Source organism: Pogoniulus pusillus, chromosome 32 (assembly GCF_015220805.1).
Source record: "Pogoniulus pusillus isolate bPogPus1 chromosome 32, bPogPus1.pri, whole genome shotgun sequence".
Lineage (NCBI taxonomy): Eukaryota > Metazoa > Chordata > Aves > Piciformes > Lybiidae > Pogoniulus > Pogoniulus pusillus.
The window spans coordinates 3,270,968-3,293,952 of NC_087295.1; the positions used below are offsets into that span (position 1 = coordinate 3,270,968).

The 22,985-nt window shown below is 42.0% G+C and overlaps 1 protein-coding gene across 8 annotated transcripts in view; it reads right to left on the reverse strand.

Moving 5' to 3' along the window:
* The window catches only part of ELMO1 (engulfment and cell motility 1), a 340,489-nt gene that overhangs the window by 152,429 nt on the left and 165,075 nt on the right, over positions 1 to 22,985 (reverse strand). For all 8 annotated transcript variants that reach the window (XM_064170010.1, XM_064170011.1, XM_064170009.1 and 5 more), the window contains 3 exons: positions 16,257 to 16,356; positions 3,456 to 3,607; positions 1,207 to 1,285 (listed from right to left, as the gene is read on the reverse strand). In XM_064170010.1, coding sequence (XP_064026080.1) covers positions 1,207 to 1,285; positions 3,456 to 3,607; positions 16,257 to 16,356 — 331 coding nt within the window. The remainder of the gene's footprint in view (positions 1 to 1,206; positions 1,286 to 3,455; positions 3,608 to 16,256; positions 16,357 to 22,985) is intronic.

Sequence of the window (22,985 nt, forward strand, 5' to 3'; positions counted from 1 at the left end):
ACACTCTCATGGAAAAGAAGAATACTGTATTCAAAGATGAGAACATTGAAGACGCCAGCCAAGATTGTGAGCCACAACTGATGCAAGGTGGATGAAAGGTAGAGAGGTCAGACTGGAAGGAAGGCTGATGTCTTCCTCAAAGACCCCAAAAGGCAACCAGCAGGTGGCAATGAGCATGGGTGAAGAGGTGGGACATGATGGAAATGAGTTCCAAGAAGTGATGGTAATAACTCCACCTATTGCCAGCACTAATTGTACTAACCCTACCCCTGTACTGCATGGGTATGATTTGGCAGCATAAATAAACCTGAACACGATGAAGGTGTGCAAGGGCTTTGGAGCAGGATCTCTCCTTGTCACCCAGCACTGATTCAACATAGCTTTCCTGATCACAGCATGGCAGAATGTCTTGGACTGGCAAAGCCCTTCAAGCTCATCCAGTCCAATCATCAGTTGCACACTGACAAGTCCCTGACTAACCCAAACCCCTCAGCACAACATCTCATCACTAGGAATTGCTATGGTTGGAAAGGACCACCAGGATCAGCCTGTCCAACCTTCATCCCAGCAGCCTTCATCACCAGACCATAGCCTCAAGCATCACAGCCACTCTCCTCTTAAACACCTCCAGGGATGGTGACTCCACCACCTCCCTGGGCAGCCTGTTCCAGTGCCTGACCACCTGCTCAGTGAAGAACTTCCTCCCAACAGCCAACCTCAACCTCCCCTGATGCAACTTGAGGCCATTTCCTCTTGTCCTGTCATTAGTAACTGGGGAGAAGAGACCAGCTCCAGTCTCACTGCAACCTCCTGTTAGGTAGCTGTAGAGGGCAATAAGGTCCCCTCTCAGCCTCCTCTTCTCCAGACTAAGCACCCCCAGCTCCCCACAGGCCATGTGTGCCAGAGCTCTCTCCAGCCTCGTCGCCCTTCTCTGCACCGCTCCAGCACCTCAGTGTCCTCCTGTGCTGTGCTGGCCAAAACTGGGCACAGCACTCAAGGTGTGGGCTCAGGAGTGCTGAGCACAGGGGCATGAGCACCTCCCTGCTCCTGCTGCTCACACCATTGCTGATCCAGGCCAGGATGCTGGTGGCCTTCTTGGCCAACAGGTTCTTGCTAACACTCTGCATGTTGTGAGGTCTCATTTTCCATATGTCAACACATTTTTTCCCTGCAGATCTATAGATACATCAAGACCCAACAACTTACCTGTCTCTTATCATCTGGTGCTTTAAGGAAAAGTGCATTTATTACTGCAATGGTATATGTCTGGATCTCTTGGTCTGTCCTGTTTGGAACAAAATTGTAGACATGAGAGAGGAGAATGGACACACACAAGCTGTAGAAACGTCTTCCAGCTGCACTGCTTCAGGCAGAAGTGGAGGCACTGCTTCCACTGCATCTTAAGCATGCAGAAGTTAGGTAATTGAAGATGCTCAGAGGGCTGCAGCAGCTCTGCTATGAGGACAGGCTATAAGAGTTGGGGCTCTGCAGCCTGGAGAAGGCGTTGAGGAGACCTTGGAGTAGCCTTCCAGGATCTGAAGGGGGCTATAGGAGGGCTGGGGAGAGACTACTGACAAGGTCTTGTAATGACAGGAGGAGGAGGAATGGGTTTAAACTGGCAGAGGGGAGGTTGAAACTGGATGATAGAAAGAAGTTGTTTGCAGTGAGGGTGGTGAGACACTGGCACAGGTTGCCCAGGGAGGCTGTGGATGACAGAAGCATAGTATGTGATCTTTGATCCCATTCTGTGCTTCTGTCATCCACAACCTCCCTGGAGGTGTTCAAAGTCAGGCTGGATGAGGCCTTAAGCAACCTGTTCTAGTGGGAGGTGTCCCTACCTCTGGCAGGGGGTTGGGACTGGATGATCCTTGAGGTCCCTTCTAACCCAAACCATTCTATGATTCTACTCAGTCACGTTGGGTCATGAATAGGCTGTCTCATGTTCCAGAGAGACTCAACATTCAAGAAAGGTGGAATGAACCAAACTCTTGAAGTGCCACTGACCCTTCAATAGGCCCAGCAAAACCCCACACAAACAGCTTCTGCCAGATGCCCAACAGATTGAGGTAGAGAGAGGAATTTTCCCTAAAGGACTCTGGAAATTAACTTGCTGGTATGAAAATATCTTCAGGTGAGTGGAAAATGCCTCAGCTGGGAGGCAAGCAGAACTATACACAATAAATCAGCCTGCACTGCCAGAGGTAGTTTCCATTCTTTTAACCACCACATATTGCTGCTAAAGGAAAAGCCTCTCTCTTCTCAAAACACCTTCAGCCAAAGTTGGCCAGTTTTTGTTTGACAAGCTTCCTAGAGGTTGGTGAGCAAAACAACCCCATCTGTATGCTAATGGAGTTAAGCATTTTATTACTATGGGGTGGCTCTTATCTTCATGTTCTAGGGATGGTCAGAAGGCTGCAGCACCTCTTCTACAAGGACAGGCTGAGAGAGTTGGGGTTGATTCAGCTTGGAGAAGAGAAGGCTCTGAGGAGACCTTATTGTGGCCTTCCATCATCTGAAGTGGACTACAAGAAAGCTGGGGAGGGACTTTTTAGGCCTTCTAGCATCTGAAAGGGACTGCAAGAAAGCTGGGGAGGGACTTTTTAGGGTGTTGGATAGTGATAGGACTAGTGGGCAGTGGATCCAAGCTAGAAGAGTGGAGATTTAGGTCAGAGGTTAGGAAGAAGTTCTTCACCATGAAGGTGGTGAGACACTGGAATAGATTGCCCAAAGAGTTGGTGGAAGCCTCATCCCTGGAAGTTTTTGAGGCCAGGTTGGATGTGGCTCTGGGCAACCTGATCTAGTGGTAAGTACCCATGGCAGAGGGGTTGGAACTGGATCACAGAATCATAGAATCAAGCAGGCTGGAATCGATCTCCAGTCCAAACTATCACCCAGCCCTGTCCAATCAACTAGACCATGGCACTAAGTGCCTCATCCAGTGTTTTTTTGAACACCTTCAGGGATGGTGACTCCACCACCTCCCTGGGCAGCCCACCCATCCAGCCTGGCAAGGTCCCTTTGCAGGGCTCTCCAATCCTCCAACAGATCAATGTTTGCTGCTGGCTTGGTGTCAAATGCAAACTTACTGATGCTGGACTCAGTCCCCTTGTCCAGATCATCAATAAAAATACTGAACAGGACTGGGCCCAGCACTGATCCTTGGGGAACACCACTGGTGACTGCATGATCCTTGAAGTCCCATCCAATCCTGACAATTCTGTGATTCATTCTCCACTTCCAAATACACAGACAGCTTAGCATGGATCAAAATAAAATTAAGAAAGCTTAAAATAAAGAAATCAATGACCAAGCAACTCCAGCAAGCTACCTGCCAGTCAGCCAGATGCAGAAGTCATACAGGAGCCTGTCAGATTTTAATAGCGCTCTTTTTTCCTCCCCCAAATGCTGAATCAAAACACAAAACCCTACCCCATCAGGTGGGTGAAGACACTTACCCCTGCAGGTGTGGGATTAGTTGCCCAATTGTGATCTCCTGGGCCACCTTCTGGTAGAGGTCATGGCTGTTGAGCACCATGGACTCCAGGATCGCCAGCGATCGTTGCAGGATGGAGATGTCCGAGGCGAACTTGTTCACGTAGCTTGCTATCTACAGACACAGAGAGACAGAGAATGTGCACCTCCTCATCAACATGGCACAGGGAACAAAGGCAACCGTGGGCATGGCTTAGAACAAAACCATAGAATTAACCAGGTTGGAAGAGAGCTCCAAGCTCAGCCAGTCCAACCTAGCACCCAGCCCTGGCCAAGCAACCAGACCATGGCACTAAGTGCCTCATCCAAGCTTTGCTTCAACACCTCCAGGCACGGTGACTCCACCACCTCCCTGGGCAGCCCATTCCAATGCCAATCACTCTCTGTGGCAACGACTTCCTCCTAACATCCAGCCTAGACCTCCCCTGGCACAACTTGAGATTGTGTCTCTGGTGCTGCTTGCCTGGCAGCAGAGCCCAACCCCACCTGGCTACAGCCTCCCTGCAGGCAGCTGTAGCCAGCAATGAGCTCTGCCCTGAGCCTCCTCTGCTGCAGGCTGCACCCCCCCAGCTCCCTCAGCCTCTCCTCACAGGGCTGTGCTCCAGGCCCCTCCCCAGCCTTGCTGCCCTTCTCCGGACACCTTCCAGCACCTCAACATCTCTCTGCAATAGAGGAGCCCAAAACTGGACACAGTACTCAAGGCGTGGCCTGAGCAGTGTTCAGTATAGCAGCTTATCCACAAGCCAGGCAGCAGTGAGTAGCTGAAAGCAATTAACCAGACACTGCAGATAGAACCTAGCAGCACAGAATCTTCAGCTGGCACAAATCACCACAGATGTATGCCAGTAATCCTACCACTGAAACATATACTCAGGATTACACTGATAGAAGCACAGCAGCACAGACAGACAGAAGAAATGTGTGAGCTCAGTTATTTGCTCTTTGCAGCCAAGCAACAGACTGCAGTGGCCCTATCACAAGTTTGCTGCACTGCTCCCAGAAAATTTCCATGTACACATGTGCTTCAGGACTCATGCTACAAGCCATTAACAGGATTAGATTGCTCCTGAATCTACATGCTTGCTTAGGCTTTGGCATCCTTTTCCTTTTGGAGAGGGAAAGGCATCTGCTGCACTTGGAAAAGCTGCCCAGCTGCCTGTGAAACTCACAGCTCAATATTGACACACTGACAACAGCAATTGTTCTACACTTGTGACATTCTGAGCAGTTCCAAAACAGCCTTTCTGCAACTTTGCTTGGAGACAAGGAAAGAGGGACAGGATTTTTCTTCTCCTAAACCATTGCAGCACTGCTGTCTGCTCTGCTACTTGGCTTGCATTACCACAACAGGAACACATTATGCTGAACCTACCTCAATTTGGGAAACACACACTGACTTTACAGAAAATAAACAACAACTTCAAGCATGCAGAGAGAAAAGGAAGAGAAAAGCAACTCAGCTTAGAAAACTGCTTTGGACTTTCACCATCTGCTGCCTGCAAGTCCTGAGCCCAAGTAATATTTGCATTCTGAGTATGTGATGCACGTTGTACTGAGGAATAAGCTGTCTGAGAAGCACTGTCCTACCCTACCTCTCTTAGTAGCCATCCAGTACCTCTCTTAATGGCACTCCAGTTGCATTTTGATGCATTGCAGCCACAGCTGCCAGATGTCAGAAAGCCACCGATACACAGAATCACACAGGCTGGTAAAGACCTCTAGGATCATCAAGTCCAACCTATCCAGCCACTGCATGCACTGCTCCTGCAATAAACCAAGCATGCTCTGGATGCCAAAATCATCAGGCACCCATGCAGGAATACAGTATGTTCAGACTGTGTTCCAGCTTGTTAGACTGCTGTCACCATCCTCCTTAGAAACCCTGACACATATGAGGCACTTAGTGCCATGCTCTAGTTGACTGGACAGGGATGGGTGGCAGGTTGGGCTGGATGATCTCAGAGGTCTCTTTCAACCTGGCTGATTCTGTGATTCTATGAATTATCTTTCCCATGATATTTCAATGCTTCACTGGGACATGCTCATGTCAGAGGTCTGCAGAAAAGTAACCAAATCTTCAATCCAGGACAGGCTGCTCCAGACACATTTGTTCTTCTGACTCTGGACACTATTATCTTTTAAGCACAAACACAAACCCAGGAGGTGAAGCTTGCCTTTGTATTTGTAAAGCTATGGCACATCACACATGCAAAACACCTGTCAGGTAACTTGCAGGTCAAGCTATGTATATTCATAACCACCTTGCTGAAGCATCAAAATCTGGCCAGAAATAACAGGCTTGACTGCCCTGATAAATAAGGTAGAGGTTCACAGTAGGCCAGTTCCAGGGGGAGCAAATTGAGAGTAGAAAAAAGGAATTCTATTACATATTAGATGTGGTAAAAGGGACAAGAATCAGTAGGAGTTCAGATCTGTGTTATTTGCTGTTCCCTGCTTATTGAGCAGGGGAGGGGTTGGGGGGTGGTGTTTTAACAGTCAAAAACTCATCCTGCCTTCATTTATCAAAACTCCTGATGATAAATTCAAGCTCACAGAGACACAACTTCTCCTCCAGAAACAGAATCATAGAATCAACCAGGTTGGAAGAGATCTCCAAGCTCATCCAGTCCAACCTAGCACCCAGTTCCAGCCAGTCAACCAGACCATGGCACTAAGTGCCTCAATCCAGGCTTTTTATCTATATTATATATGTATTTATATATAAATATATAATCATAGAATCAATGAGGTTGTAAAAGACCTCCAAGCTCATCCAGTCCAACCTAGCACCCAGTTCTAGCCAATCAACTAGACCATGGCACTAAGTGCCTCATTCAGTCTTTTTATCTCTCTGTCTATATTATAGATGTATTTATATATAAATATATAATCATAGAATCAAACAGGTTGTAAAAGACCTCCAAGCTCATCCAGTCCAACTTAATAAGAAGCAACCTACAATAAGCAACCTCAGTGAAGCTGTTCTGCACTTCCACCTGAAAACCTGTCGACATGGCTGCATCTCATTAAGGACAGGGCTACTTTTTCAGTGTAGCCTTAATAGCTGCAGAATCCTAACAAGGATATATGAGGCCATACACAAAAGAAGTGGCTGAGTGCTTTATTTCCAGCTGGTATCAAGGGGAATTAAGAATTGGAATGCTTTTATACACTTAGATTCACAGGATCAGAGGATGTTAGAGGTTGGAAGGGACCCAAAGAGATCATCGAGTCCAACCTCCCCTGCCAGAGCAGGACCAGAGAATCTCGCTCAGGTCACACAGGAACACATCCAGACAGGGCTGGAAAGTGTCCAGAGCAGGAGACTCTACAACCTCTCTGGGCAGCCTGTGCCAGTGCTCTGGGACACTTACAGTCAAGAAGTTCCTGCTCCAGCGGGAGTTAAAACATCTGAAAAGTGAACCTGTGCAAACTAAAGTACAATATCTGAATTCTGGTCCTATTTTAGCATCACTTCAAGTAAAAGGAGAGAACTCAAAATATAAACCTGAAGAGACTGGGATTTTTTAAATTCATTAAAAGAGAATGAAAGCAAAGCAACAGGAGAGAAGTCAAAATACAAACTTCAAAAGAATATTTTAGCTAATTAAAATAGAAATAAAAGCAACAGGAGAGAGTTCAAAATATAAACCTCCAATGATTTCTTTTTGAATTAAAGAAGAAAGCAAAGCAACAGCAAAGAATTCAAAATACAAACTTCAAAATAACTTTCAAGTTAATTAAAGGGGAAAAAAATCAACAGGAGAGAATTCCAAATCTAAACTTTAAATTCATTAACAAAATAAAACACCAGAAGTAAAAATATAAACTTCCCAAAAAAATCTAATCCAAAAAGAAAACAATGCAAAAGAAGAAAATACAAAATATAAACCTCAGATTTTTTTTTAATTAATTAAAAACAAAAAGAGAAGAAAATTCAAAATATAAACTTCAAATAAAAAAAAAAAGAAGTAAAAATATAAAGTTTAAAAAAATTAATTAAAAAGGAATGAAAAGCCAAAGAAGAGGATTCAAAATATAAACCTCAAGAGATTTGTTTTTAATTCATTAAAAAAGAAAACAAACCAGGAGACAATTCCAAATAGAAACTTTAAATTCATTAAAAAACAACAGAAGTAAAGATATAAACTTCCCAAAAAAAAAATTAATTAATAAAAAAATAAAAGAAGGCAAAAGAAGAGAACTCAAAATGTAAACCTGAAGAGATTCTTCATTAATTAACTGAAAATGAAAACAAATCAACAGGAGAGAATTCCAAATGTAAACTTTAAATGGACTAAAAAAATAACAGAAATTAAGAAAAAATAAAATAACAGAAAATAACAGAAATTAAGAAAAAATAACAGAAGTAAAAATATAAACTTTAAAAAAAAATTTAATTAAAAAAGAAAAGAAGGCAAAAGAAGAGAACTCAAAATGTAAACCAGAAGAGATTTTTCATTAATTAATTGAAAATGAAATCAAATCAACAGGAGAGAATTCCAAATGTAAACTTTAACTAAAAAAATAACAGAAGTAAAAATATAAACTTCAAAAAAAATTAATTACTTCAAAAAGAAAAGAAGCAAATGAAGAGAACTCAAAATATAAACCTCAAGAGTTTTTAATTAATTAAAAAGAAAACAAATCAAGAGGAGAGAATTGCAAATACAAACTTTAATTAAAAAAATAAGATAAAAGAAGTAAAAATATAAACCACAAAAAAAATTACTTCAAAAAGAAAAAAAGCCAAAGAAGAGAATTCAAAATATAAATCTCAAGAGATTTTTCTTTAATTAATTGAAGAAGAAAACAGATCAAGAGGAGAGAATTGCAAATATAAACTTTAAATTAATTAAAAAATAAAATAACATAAAGTAACAGAAATTAATAAAAAATAAAATAACAGAAAATAACAGAAATTAATAAAAAATAACAGAAGTAAAAATATAAACTTCAAAAAAAATAATTAATTCAAAAAGAAAAAAGCAAAAGAAGAGAACTCAAAATATAAACCTCAAGAGATTTTAGTCCATTTAAAAAGAAAACAAGAGGAGAGAATTGCAAATATAAACTTTAAATTAATTAAAAAATAAAATAACAGAAATTAATAAAAAATAAAATAACATAAAATAACAGAAATTAATAAAAAATAACAGAAGTAAAAATATAAACTTAAAAAAAAATTAATTAGTTCAAAAAGAAGAAAGCAAAAGAAGAGAACTCAAAATATAAACCTCAAGAGATTTTAGTCCATTTAAAAAGAAAACAAATCAAGAGGAGAGAATTGTAAATATAAACTATAAATTAATTAAATAAAATAACAGAAAATAATAGAAATTAATAAAAAATAAAATAACAGAAGTAAAAATATAAACTTAAAAAAATTTAATTAGTTCAAAAAGAAAAAAGCAAAATAAGAGAACTCAAAATATAAACCTCAAGAGATTTTAGTCCATTTAAAAAGAAAACAAGAGGAGAGAATTGCAAATATAAACTTTAAATTAATTAAAAAATAAAATAACAGAAAATAACAGAAATTAATAAAAAATAAAATAACAGAAGTAAAAATATAAACTTCAAAAAAAAATAATTAGTTCAAAAAGAAAAAAGCAAGAGAAGAGAACTCAAAATATAAACCTCAAGAGACTTTAGTCCATTTAAAAAGAAAACAAATCAAGAGGAGAGAATTGCAAATATAAACTTTAATTTCAAAAATAAACCAACAGAAATTAAAAAATAAACTTCAAAAAATATTAATTTAAAAAAAAGGAAAAAAAGGGCAAAAGAACTCAAAATATAAACCTCAAGAGATTTTTTCTTAATTAATTTAAAAAGAAAACAAATCAAGAGGAAAGAATTCAAAATAGGAACCTCAAAAGATTTTTTTTTCAATTAGAAAAGAAAAGAAAGCAACAGGAATTGACAACAAACTTCAAAAGAATTTTTTTTTGTTAATTAAAAAAAGAAAACAAAGTGACAGGAAAGAATTAAAAATATAAACCTCAAAGGATCTTAATTAATTAAAAAAGAAAACAAAGCAACAGGAGAGAATTCAAACTATGAACCTCAACATATTTTTAATTGAAGAAAAGCAACAGGAATTGAAAACAAACTTCAAAAGTTTTGTTTAATTAAAAAAAGAAAACAAAGTGACAGGAAATAAATAAAAAATATAAACCTCAAAGGATCTTAATTAATAAAGAAAACAAAGCAAAAGAAGAGAATTCAAAATCTGAACCTCAAGAGATTTTTCATTGAAGAAAAGCAACAGGAATTGAAACTGCAAAAGATTTTTTCTTTAATTAAAAAAGAAAACAAAGTGACAGGAAATAAATAAAAATATCAACCTCAAAGGATCTTAATTAATTAAAAAAGGAAGCAAAGCAACAGAAGTCCAAATATAAACTTCAAATAATCTTTCTAATTAATTAAAAATACAAATCAGGAGAAGTCAAAACATAAACTTCAAAAGATTTTGGTCAAAATTCATTAAAAAAGAAAGCAAAGCAACAGGAGAGAAACCAAAATATAAACCTCAAGAGATAGTTTTAATTGATTAAAAAAGAAAGCAAAGCAACAGGAAAGAAATCAAAATATAAACCTCAAGAGATAGTTTTAATTAATTAAAAAAGAAAGCAAAGCAAAGCAACAGGGGAGAGGTCAAAATATAAACTTTAAAAGAATATTTTTAATTAATTCAAAAGAAATAAAAGCAACAGGAGGGAAGTCAAAATATCATCAAAAATATTCTTTTAAAGTTTAATTAAAAAGAAATAAAAGCAACAGAAGTCAAAATATAAACTTTAAAAGGATATTTTAATGAAAAAAAAGAAATAAGAACAACAGGAAAGAATTGAAAATATTCATCCACAAGAGACAGTTTTAAGTAATTAAAAAAGAAAACAAAGCAACAGGAGAGAAGTCAAAATCTAAACTTCAAAAGAATAGTTTTAACTGATTAGAAAGAAAGCAAAGCAACAGGAGAGAAGTCAAAATCTAAACTTCAAAAGAATATTTTAGCTAATTAAAATAGAAATAAAAGCAACAGGAGAGAGTTCAAAATATAAACCTCCAATGATTTCTTTTTGAATTAAAGAAGAAAACAAAGAATTCAAAATACAAACTTCAAAATAACTTTTAAGTTAATTAAAGGTGGAAAAAAGCAGCAGGAGAGAATTCAAAATGGAAACCTCAAGAGAATTTGGGGTTTAATTCATTAAAAAGGAAAAAGCAGCAGGAGAGAGTTCTAAATGGAAACTTCAAGAGAATTTGGGTTTTAATTCATACAAAAAGCAACAGGAGAGAATTAAAAATGGAAACTTCAAGAGAATTTGGGTTTTAATTCATACAAAAAGCAACAGGAAAGAATTCAAAATAGAAACCTCAAGAGAATTTGGGGTTTAATTCATACAAAAAGCAACAGGAGAGAATCCAAAATAGAAACCTCAAGAGAATTTGGGGTTTAATTTATTAAAAAGGAAAAAGCAGCAGGAGAGAATTCAAAATAGAAACCTCAAGAGAATTTGGGTTTTAATTCATACAAAAAGCAATAGGAAAGAATTCAAAATAGAAACCTCAAGAGAATTTGGGGTTTAATTCATTAAAAAGGAAAAAGAAGCAGGAGAGAGTTCAAAATGGAAACTTCAAGAGAATTTGGGTTTTAATTCATACAAAAAGCAACAGGAAAGAATTCAAAATAGAAACCTCAAGAGAATTTGGGGTTTAATTCATTAAAAAAGAAAAAGCAGCAGGAGAGAATTCAAAATAGAAACCTCAAGAGAATTTGGGTTTTAATTCATACAAAAAGCAATAGGAAAGAATTCAAAATAGAAACCTCAAGAGAATTTGGGGTTTAATTCATTAAAAAGGAAAAAGAAGCAGGAGAGAGTTCAAAATGGAAACTTCAAGAGAATTTGGGGTTTAATTCATTAAAAAAGAAAAAGCAACAGGAGAGAGTTCAAAAAAATGAACTTCAAAAGAATGTTTTTAATTAATGAAAGAAGAAAACAAAACAACAGGAGAGAGAATAAAATATCAACCTCTAATTATTTCCTTCTTTTGTTTTCATTAATTAAAAATGATTCCAAGCCACAGGAGAAGAGTTCAAAATACAAAGCTTAAGAGTTTGGGTTTTTTTTTTAATGAATGAAAAAAGAAAACTAAGCAACAAGGAAGAATTCAAAGTATAAACCTCAAAAGAGTTTTCTTTTTTAAGTAATTAAAAAAAAAAGATAACAAAGCAACAGGAATTGAAAATAGAAACTTCAAAAGATTTTTCTTTAATGAATAAAAGAAAACAAAGCAACAGGAATTGAAAATAGAAACTTCAAAAGATTTTTCTTTAATGAATAAAAGAAAACAAAGCAACAGGAGAGAGTTTAAAACATTAACTTTGGATGGTTTCTTCTTTTCATTAATTGAAAAGATTCTAAGCAAGAGGAGAGGATTCAAGAAATAAACTTGAGAAGATTTTTTAATTAATGGAAAAAGAAAATAAAGCAACAGGAGAGAGTTCAAAACATAAACCTCGAAGTTTTGTTGGTTTGTTTTATTATATTAATGAAAAAAGAAAACAGAGCAACAGGAGAGGGTTCAAAACATAAACCTTGAATGTTTTTTTTCTTTTAATTAATTAAAAAAGATTCTAAGCAAGAGGAGAGAATTCAAAAAACAAACTTGAAAAGCTTTTTTTAATTAATTAAAAAAGAAAATAAAGCAATAAAAGAGAATTCAAAAGATAAACCTCAAGAGATTTCCATTAATTAAAAAAGAAAGCAATGAAAGAGATTTCAAAACATAAACCTCCAGAGATTTCAATCAAAAAAGAAAGCAACAAAAGAGAATTCAAAACACAAACCTCAAGAGATTTCAATTGAACAAAGCAACAGGAGAATTCAAAACATAAACCTCCAGAGACTTCAATTACAGATAACAAAGCAATAGAAGAGAGTTCAAAACATAAATCTCGAGAGATTTCCATTAATTAAAAAAGAAAACAAAGCAACAGGAGAGAATTCAAGACATAAACCTCAAGAGATTTCATAGAATCATACAATCAGTGGAAGTTGGAAGGGACCACAAGGAGCAGCCAGTTCCAACCCCCCTGCCATGCCCAGGGACATCCTACCCTAGATCAGGCTGCACACAGCCTCAGCCAGCCTGGCCTTAAACACCTCCAGCCATGGGGCCTCAACCACCTCCCTGGGCAACCCATTCCAGCCTCTCACCTCTCTCATGCTCAACAACTTCCTCCTCACCTCCAGCCTCAACCTACCCATCTCCAGCTTTGCTCCATTCCCCCCAGTCCTGTCACTCCCTGACAGCCTCAAAAGTCCTTCCCCAGCTTTTCTGTAGGCTCCCTTCAGATCCTGGATGGCCACAAGAAGGTCACAAAAGAGAATTCAAACCATAAACCTCCAGAGATTTCAATTAATTAAAGAAGAAAACAAAGCAACAAAAGAGAATTCATAACACAAACTTCAGTAAATTTCAATTAACTAAAGAAGAAAACAAAGCCACAGGAGAGGATTCAAAATTCAAATCTTTGGAGGTTTCTAATTAGCTGAAAAAGAAAACAAATCAACAATGACCAAAAAGGTGGAAAATGAACCAAACCAAACAAATAAAAATCAACATAATACACCCACACAAAACATACAAAAAACCAACCCCAACCAACCAAACCTTTTGCCCCACAAAAAAAACCCAACCAGACAAATCAACCCACCCAAAAACCAAGCCCACAATAAATCCCAAAGCAAACCAACCAAAAGCCCACAAAGTAACCACAAAACTATAGTTCATAGTTCACAGAATCAACCAGGTTGGAAGAGAGCTCCAAGCTCAGCCAGCCCAACCTAGCACCCAGCCCTGGCCAATCAACCAGACCAAGGCACCAAGTGCCTCAGCCAGGCTTGGCTTCAACACCTCCAGCCACAGAGACTCCACTACCTCCCTGGGCAGCCCATTCCAATGGCATGGATTCCAGTGGATTTAGAGGCTGGTGTCACTCATAGAGTGATAGAATCAAGCAGGTTGGAAGAGAGCTCCAAGCTCATCCAGTCCAACCTAGCACCCAGCCCTGGCCAATCAACCAGACCATGGCACTAAGTGCCTCAGCCAGGCTTTGCTTCAACACCTCCAGGGATGGCAAATCCAGCAAGGACCACAGCAGCAAAGGATAGGGAAGGACACAGATGTAAGTTATGTGAGCAGTGCTGTGTTCACTGCCTGGGCCCATTTGGATGCCAGAAAGATAGAGGAAAACAAAATAATCTCTCAGAAGTTGGGTTTTACTCTTAATTCATACTAAAGTTTCATCTCATTTTCAAGTAAGGAACTGAAATTGCAATTGACCACATAAGTGACAGCTGTCAGGACACAGAGATACTTTCCCTGCTGCCACCCCCCCTCACCTTTTCCTGCAGGGTGTATTTTAGAAGGCAGAGTAACCAATCCAGCAAGGTTAAAACTCTGCATTGCTCAGTTAGGAAACAGCAATCATAGAACTAATTCTGAGAGATATTTTTCATCATCTCAGCCCATTCCACAAACTCTCTCTTGCAAGAAGTGAAGATAGGAGTAGTAAATGTGTATTGGGTGTTTTGATACCCAACTGCCATGACATTTGCCAAGAGCTGGGCATAACAGAATCACAGAATCAAGCAGGTTGGAAGAGAGCTCCAAGCTCAGCCAGTCCAACCTAGCACCCAGCCCTAGACAATCAACCAGACCATGGCACTAAGTGCCCCAGTCAGGCTTGGCTTCAACACCTCCAGCCGCAGCCACTCCACCACCTCCCTGGGCAGCCCATTCCAATGCCAATCACTCTCTCTGCCAACAACTTCCTAACAACATCCAGTCTAGACCTGCCCTGGCACAGCTTGAGACTGTGTCCCCTTGTTCTGTTGATGCTTGCCTGGCAGCAGAGCCCAACCCCACCTGGCTACAGCCTCCCTGCAGGCAGCTGCAGGCAGCAATGAGCTCTGCCCTGAGCCTCCTCTGCTGCAGGCTGCACCCCCCCAGCTCCCTCAGCCTCTCCTCACAGGGCTGTGCTCCAGACCCCTCCCCAGCCTTGCTGCCCTTCTCTGGACACCTTTCAGCACCTCAACATCTCTCTTGAACTGAGGAGCCCAGAACTGGGCACAGTACTCAAGGTGTGGCCTGAGCAGTGCTGAGTGAAGGGGCAGAGTCACCTCCCTTGTCCTACTGGCCACACTGCTCCTGAGCCAGGCCAGAATCCTTCAGGCAGCTATGGAAGCTGGAAACAAACTTCACTGTCATAAGCAATAAAAAAAGGCCTTGAGAGATTTCTGCATACCATAACAAAGTTGTTTTGTTTTCCCAAATGATGCTATTTTCCCCTGAGATAAGGAACAAAGCTCTCCTTCAAAGTGCCAATTCTGTTCTGCAGCAGTTGGAGTAGAAGTCTTTATGTGCCCAACAGACAGATGGGAGGGAAATTGCATCCAGCACCAGGCACTTAGTCGTCAGAAGCAGTCAGAGGCTCCCCTTGAGGTGTCCTCCAGCTTTTCCATTTTAAGTCAGAAAACTATTCCAGAGAAAACTCCATTCAAGTTTGGCTTCCACTGAACATGGAAGAGCTTCAAAGGGCTGAAGCATCTGATGCAACGTTTCCTCTCAGCTAGCAGAAGCTTATCAGCTCCCTTATCCATCCTGTCAACCACTTGAGCAAGGCCATCCACAACCTCAAGTGGCCTGTCAAAAGCCAAAAGCAGAGAAGCAAGTGAGAATGAAGCTGTTGACTGCCACCAGAGAGTCAGGGTCCAAAAGTGCTCCTTTACGTTTGCTTCCTGCCTGCAGAGCCCCGCTGAGGGCTCCCAAGTGTGTGGCAGGTCAGGACACATCTATGCCTCTTTCCTCTGTCACTCTTTGTCATCCTCTTTCTCCTTGGCCCCTTTCTTGTCTATCAGTCTCACTTCTGGATTTTTCTGGCCAGTTTGGGGTTTCATTGGTGCTTCATGAAAATGCTTTTGTTTGTACCTTTTGTCACTGTCCAGGGACACCACTGGAAGTGGAGATGAGCTGTGCTCAGGGCTGCTAAGTGGAGGTGTTCAAGCAAAGCCTGGATGAGGCACTTAGTGCTATGATCTGGTTGAATGGACAGGGCTGGGTGTTAGGTTGGACTGGATGAGCTTGGAAGTCTCTTCCAACCTAGCTGATTCTATGATTCTAAGTGCCCTATCCAGTCTTTTCTTCTGCAGGGAAGAAAAGGAACCAAAAAAAGGTTATAAATCATGGAAAGTTCTGTTTCCAAAAGACAAGACTTCAGCTGCAAGATTCAGGAGGGCCAGAGTTGAAATCAATGAACTCAGTAGGTATCAGCTGAATTTCACTTGATAAGCTAACCTGCTTCTCCTCTTCCCATACTCCCAGAGCAAGCATCGCAGTGCTGGGGGTTTATTTGTTTCAAGCCACATGGTATCACTCATTTTAATTTACATTAAACCAAAGCATCCCTTCTTTTGGCTGTTACCTGTGCAGGGAGGTCACACTAATTAATCAATTTCTTCTGCAACAAACCCAATAAAATGCTTATCCCCATTTCACTCCCATGGGATTTCCCACATCTTGCAACTACAGATATTTATTGTCTGCAACCGCACTTCAACCACATTTTCATGGACTTTTGACCTAAACAATGTACCTGGGGAAAAACAAAGAAGAAAAAACCCAACAAGTAGGACTCATCTCCAAAATGTAACCTGATAGAGAACAGAGAGCATTGATTCCAAGTTTACCTTTTTAATGAATGCCACAGAGAATGTATCCCACGATACAATCCCATGATCCATCAGCTCAACAAATGCAGTCAGTGTAAAGGACAACATATCTCCAAAGCTGCAAGAGACAGGAGTCAGGACAACATTTACCACTAGTGCAGCAGGTCAGGGACCAAGGGAATAAAGCAGAAGGAAGGTGGCAGAAAAGGCAGGGAATTGAAGCCAGTTATAGACTGAGAGGTAGCAGGAGAGCAAGAGAGGCGTGCAGCAGACAAGGCTCCCATACAGTTCAGCATGAACATCAAGAGCAGTCATCTTGAAGAAAGCAATTGGGGAAGAGAAGAACTAATCCCCATCAGACCATCACATGCAATCCAACAGTCCAAAGGAAATGCCTCTCACACACTCAAGAGTTCTAGACCTAAAGGAAGAAGGGAGCTGCTCCTTAGCACCTCCTGGCAACACTCCCAGTTGAAGCTCACGCAAGAACTGCCTCATTGTGGTGCTTGAGTGGCAGAAGCTTAGTGGATTATTTGTTCCTTCTCTTACAAGGAAGCAAATTGTGCTAGTTTGAAGCTAGCTAGAATGTTTTGGGGAGAAGAATTAGATTACAGGCTGTGAAAAGGAAACAACAGTGATGTCTACTGCACTCATAGGATGGCTGAGATGTGGAAGAACAAGAGTATAAACATAGATAAGGCATTTGGGCACTGCCTGGGCTTTGAGCTGCATTTCTCTCTGACCTCACCTTCCATCTCTCTGATTAATCCACTTGCTTCCTAACCCCCCTGGCCAACCTTTCATTCTTCCTTGGTGATCTTTACACTGTGATTTGCTCCCCTACTCTCCTGCACCAACTCACCACAAAGAACTGGACAGCCACTCACTGAGATGGAAGACATTTACAGCAGGGGAGAGGAACAAAGTGAAAAATCAGTTTGAGTGTTAGCAACTCCAACAGCCTGAATCTGTTATAATCTGCCTGCTGGCTGGATCTGTCATCATCTGCATTTCTGATGGCAAGAGGCAGCCTTTGGTGGCCCCTTCATTTAATAAAGGGGCTCTCCCTCATCAGAACTCCCCTAGATGCCCTCCACTAAAATAAAATTTGCCATTTTTGACATTTTGTGAGTGAAAGACAAACCAAACCTTCCATTTCCACGGTAAGGATATCTGCAGTAGCTTTGAGTATCTAAGGAAAAACAAACCCAACACCAACTAGCAAACCAACTGCAAAATAAAACACAGCATCTTCCCCAAAAGCCACTGCAGTTCTACAGGGACTATTTTGTTTGGTGAATAAACAATCTGGAAGGCTTTGGTTTGGGGGGATAAGAGTGTTGTGCTTTGCTTGCTCCACTTTTAATACTGCAAACATTTTAACAATTAAATTAGGTTTTAAATGCCATCATTAGCATGCCAAATAACTAAGGATTTCATAACAAGGCAACAATAAGACTCTGCAGGAAATTTAATCAGCTATAGTCTTGTTTCTTCCCCCCCCCCACCCCCCAACTCCAATCCATTCCTTTGGCAGAAAATGGTTATTTATGAAGCCACAAATAAAAAGAGCACCTCTAGGAAAGGCTCTTCTCTAGGCCAATTCTCATGCATCTTCATGACAGAATCCTTCCATAAATATATGGAATTGTGCTATTTTAAGAAACTAGGCTAAATTAGATCCAAATGCAAAGAAGTAGTTAGAAAAATGCAGGCCATATAGGTAGTAAAGTGGATTATAGAGGGTAGATATTTAACCCTTGTAGGTTCTCTCCTGTATAGCCTAATTAATATAGGTTTAGCACATATAGAGTCATCTCTAAACTAATTGCACATGCAAGCCAATCCCCACTAACAATGAGCAGAGTTCAGAGGGATTGCTTAAATCACATAAAACATAGAGATATTCACCTTTGGAACAGCAGTGGCTGGAAGGTAAAGGAACAAAACTAACCTGAATTCAATGGCCTCATTTATTCTTTTCACCAAAACTACTGATTAATCCTGCCAATTAATCCATCTTTGGAGGGAAAAGTGAGTTGATGGAGCTGCACCCACCAGTGGTATTCATGTCTAAACTCGATGGCATCATTGGCACAGCTACTAAAACAGCACTTGGGATCCAGAAGGCGAAAGCAGCTTTTAACTTCAAGTGATCAGATGGCCCACAAGGTGTCACTCCACTGCTTCAAATCATTCATCAGAGCGAAGAGGTGCAAGGCTGGGACTACTCAAGCAGCAAGAAATACTCCAGAGCACTACCTCTAATGCAGCACCACGCACACAGTATGTGTCTGTGTGTGCACAGCTACACATACACCCACCTGCACATGCACGTAATGCCCTAAGTGCCATTGCAAAAGTCACCCCCCAAGCTTAAAGGATAAGCATTAGGAATAGCACAGCTAGAGATGAAAGCAATCTCCAGGGTAACCAGAGCAAGATAAGGATTAAAGGTATCTGGAGGGAAGAGGAGGGGGGTGGGAGAAGGTGGTGTTGATTCATTGTTAAGTGTTTAAACAGAAGCAGCTAGGCAGAAATAAGGCTTCCAAGCAGCTCACTTCCAGACACACATGCACAGATGCACTCACACTATTAAGAGCAGGAGACAGAAGAGATGCTGGCAATCGAGAGGGGACAAAAGCTTGTTGGTTAAAGTGGCAATCAGAGGAGGTATGTGGTAGGAGCTGTACTACTCAGTGCAGAGTTTTACTAAAATTCAGAGTTTTCCTCATACAAAAGTAAGAGTAATAAAAAGAACAGGGCCTCTTTCTTCATAAAAACCTTTTCAGGCTGAAGGCAGAACAGCTCTGTAAATACCAAACCCTGGCAAAACACCTTTAGCTTGAAGGCAATTCTTGATGAAGCTGCATTTTAATGTGTGTCAGCATAGCAAGAGAGGAAAAAGCAGCAAAAGATGCACTGTGTGATTGCAACTTCCTCTCTAACACTGACAATGATCTTATGCTCCCAGGTAAGCTACTTGTACAACCCCTCCTGAATGCCACTCAGGGCTCTGGCTTTTGGGTGGGGACACACAGATGAGTTTCCCCACTCTCTGCTCACTCCCCTCCTCTGACCACAGCTGCGAGGATGGGCGAGCTGGTCCTGAAGCACCTCCTCACGAGTCTTTCAAGCAGCATAAAGCTGTCATCTGCAACACTAGGGACTGTTCCCACCAGTGTGCCCTGCTCTGCCTGTCCTAACAGGAGCCACTCCAGTGTGCCCTGCTCTGCCTGCCCCAATGGGAGCCACTCCAGTATGCCTCCCTCTGCCTGTCCTAACAGGAGCCACTCCAGTGTGCCCTGCTCTGCCTGCCCCAATGGGAGCCACTCCAGTGTGCCCTGCTCTGTCCATCCCAATGGGAGCCACTCCAGTGTGCCCTGCTCTGCCTGTCCCAACGGGAGCCACTCCAGTGTGCCCTGCTCTGCCTGCCCCAATGGGAGCCACTCCAGTGTGCTCTGCTCTGCCTGCCCCAATAGGAGCCACTCCAGTGTGCTCTGCTCTGCCTGCCCCAATGGGAGCCACTCCAGTGTGCCCTGCTCTGCCTGCCCCAATGGGAGCCACTCCAGTGTGCCCTGCTCTGCCTGCCCCAATGGGAGCCACTCCAGTGTGCCCTGCTCTGTCCATCCCAATGGGAGCCACTCCAGTGTGCCCTGCTCTGCCTGTCCCAACGGGAGCCACTCCAGTGTGCCCTGCTCTGCCTGCCCCAATGGGAGCCACTCCAGTGTGCTCTGCTCTGCCTGCCCCAATAGGAGCCACTCCAGTGTGCTCTGCTCTGCCTGCCCCAATAGGAGCCACTCCAGTGTGCCCTGCTCTGCCTGCCCCAATGGGAGCCACTCCAGTGTGCCCTGCTCTGCCTGCCCCAATGGGAGCCACTCCAGTGTGCCCTGCTCTGCCTGCCCCAATGGGAGCCACTCCAGTGTGCTCTGCTCTGCCCACCCCTATGACAGCCACTCCAGTGTGCCCTGCTCTGATCCACAGCTTGTGCACCTCTGACAATCTTGCCCAGGGAAGAAGTGAACAGCTGCACTTCACATCTTTGGATTTTAAAGAAACACCAGGTCAAAGCCTAATGTTAAATTTACCTTCCTGGGAACTGTCTGCATTGCTACCTTCAGAATCTGTGAAAAGAAATACTCCACACATTTTCTTTCCTTCCCCAAAAAACAAAAGGGATGCCAGGAACGTGCATAGGACCCTGACCACCATATCTCTGCCTCACCTGCTTTCAGAGAATCACTGCCACACTCTGAACTGTGTTTTCATCATGCATGCCAGACACAGAACTGTGCCTGATATTTTGAAAGATGCCTAAAGCAATGTAGATTTTTCTCATCAAAACAAATGAATAGGACTGGAGCACCCAAATCTCAGATGTTTTTGAGAAGGAAAAAAAAAGGCAAACCCAAAACCCCCAAACCAGCTCAATCCACGTTTAACACAAGTATTAAAATGGATTGTTTTGATTGCTATTAAGGAGGGAAAGAAATCTGCAGCTGTTCAGTTGATGCTTTTAATTGAGACAATTAGTCAGGCTCAGCTGTCACCAGGTAACAAAAAGCAGTAGAAGCTTTTATAAAGCTAGGTGGACTGTCTTAGGTTTTGTAGTATAAAAGGTGCAGAGGAGGAGCTGGAAGTTAACTGTTGCTTGTCTTGTCACAACCAGGACACAGTTACCAGCCCATTAAGAGTAGAAGCCAAAGACAATCTTTAGACAAACCACTTCTCAGGGGCAAAACAGAACCAAAGCCAATCTCTAATTGTACAGAGGGAAGGCAGCAAAGAACAAGGAGGCAACAAGGGAGTAGCAGCCTACCACCAGATGCAGGAGCTAAGGAAGTGGTTAACTTTAAGCCCCTTATCACTCAGCAACTAATACAGGGCAGCTGAAAGGCCTGACATCCTTGAGGTCAACATCAAAGAGTAAGAACAGCTTTTTAAGTTAGAGTTGTCAAGGATAAAAGGCCATGAATAAATTTAAACAGAGGAGCAGAATGTGTCGAAGCAGCAGAAGACAGGAGCCCAGGAAAAGCCACGGGGGCAAGAACCACACTAAGGCTAAAAGGAAGCCTGATAATGCAGCCAGATGCTTTGCAAGCAGAGTGGCCAAGCACCTTTTGTATTGCTCTGGTTACTCTTCCTTGCTTCTACACTGCTTTGTTTCTTCGGGCAATCTTTCCAAGGGTGTAGCTGAGCCACCACCGAATCAAACTAGGAGGTCCTTAACTCAGTACAGCTGAAAGCTGAGCAATCTGCGGGGTGGCTACCCCTAATTTCCTAGATGATTACAGACAATGCACTCAACTGCTACACTGCAACGGACAGAGATGCCCTTTTTTGGCTGGTTGGTTGTTTTGCATCATGCCAAGCACCACTGAAATATTTCTTTGTGGTACAGCTTGACTCTGCTCATTACCAGGGACCAGCCCTACTGATTTTAAAGCACTTGCATTCCATAAAGCTGAAAATAGCTTTGTACCTCTGCTATCAAGACATCTCTGCACTTGAAACATTAACTCTGATTACAGAAAACAGGCTGTGAATTTTAAGCAGAACTGCAACTATCCCTCAATAAATTCAGGTGTAGGTAACTCTTATGACCAGATCTGCTGTGAGGTCCACTAGGCATTTCTCTGCATAGGAAAGTAGTATAGGGGAGCTATAGAATCATAGAACCAAGCAGGTTGGAAGAGACCTCCAAGCTCAGCCAGTCCAACCTAGCACCCAGCCCTGGCCAAGCAACCAGACCATGGCACTAAGTGCCCCAGCCAGGCTTGGCTTCAACACCTCCAGCCACAGCCACTCCACCACCTCCCTGGGCAGCCCATTCCAATGCCAATCACTCTCTCTGGCAACAACTTCCTCCTAACATCCAGCCTAGACCTGCCCTGGCACAACTTGAGGCTGTGTCCCCTTGTTCTGTTGCTGCTTGCCTGGCAGCAGAGCCCAACCCCACCTGGCTACAGTCTCCCTTCAGGTAGCTGTAGAGAGCAATGAGCTCTGCCCTGAGCCTCCTCTGCTGCAGGCTGCACCCCCCCAGCTCCCTCAGCCTCTCCTCACAGGGTTCTGCTCCAGGCCCCTCCCCAGCTTTGTTGTCCTTCTCTGGACACCTTCCAGCACCTCAACATCTCTCTTGAATTGAAGGGCCCAGAGCTGGACACAGCACTCAAGGTGTGGCCTGACCAGTGCTGAGTACAGGGGCAGAAGAACCTCCCTTGTCCTACTGGCCACACTGTTCCTGATGCAGGCCAGGATGCCATTTGCTCTCTTGGCCACCTGGGCACACTGCTGGCTCTCCTTTAGCCTACTATCTATCAGTACCCCCAGGTCCCTTTTCTCCTGGCTGCTTTCCAGCCACTCTGTCCCCAGCCTGTAGTGCTGCTTGGGGTTGTTGTGGCCAAAGTGCAGAACCCTGGTTCTTCATGAAGGTGAAATTAAAACTACCTCTTCTCCAATTCCTCATCTTTTTACTCCTGGGTTTGCTCATTCCATAGTGATTTCCTTAAATGGACCAGCTTTTCTTAAAGGACCAGGGAAAATTAACAACACAGGGTAATGATCATCACTCTCCACTCAGCATGGCTTGTGCTACAATGCAGAAGTCAATTTGCAGAGCTGTTTCAGGAGAGGGTTTGGGGTGGGTTTTGTTTGTTTGCTTTTAAACCCAGTTATTAACCACTATGTGATAAAGAAAAAATCCCCAAATAAATTGGGAACCCCTAAAAGCCAAAAGGCTGAGTGAAA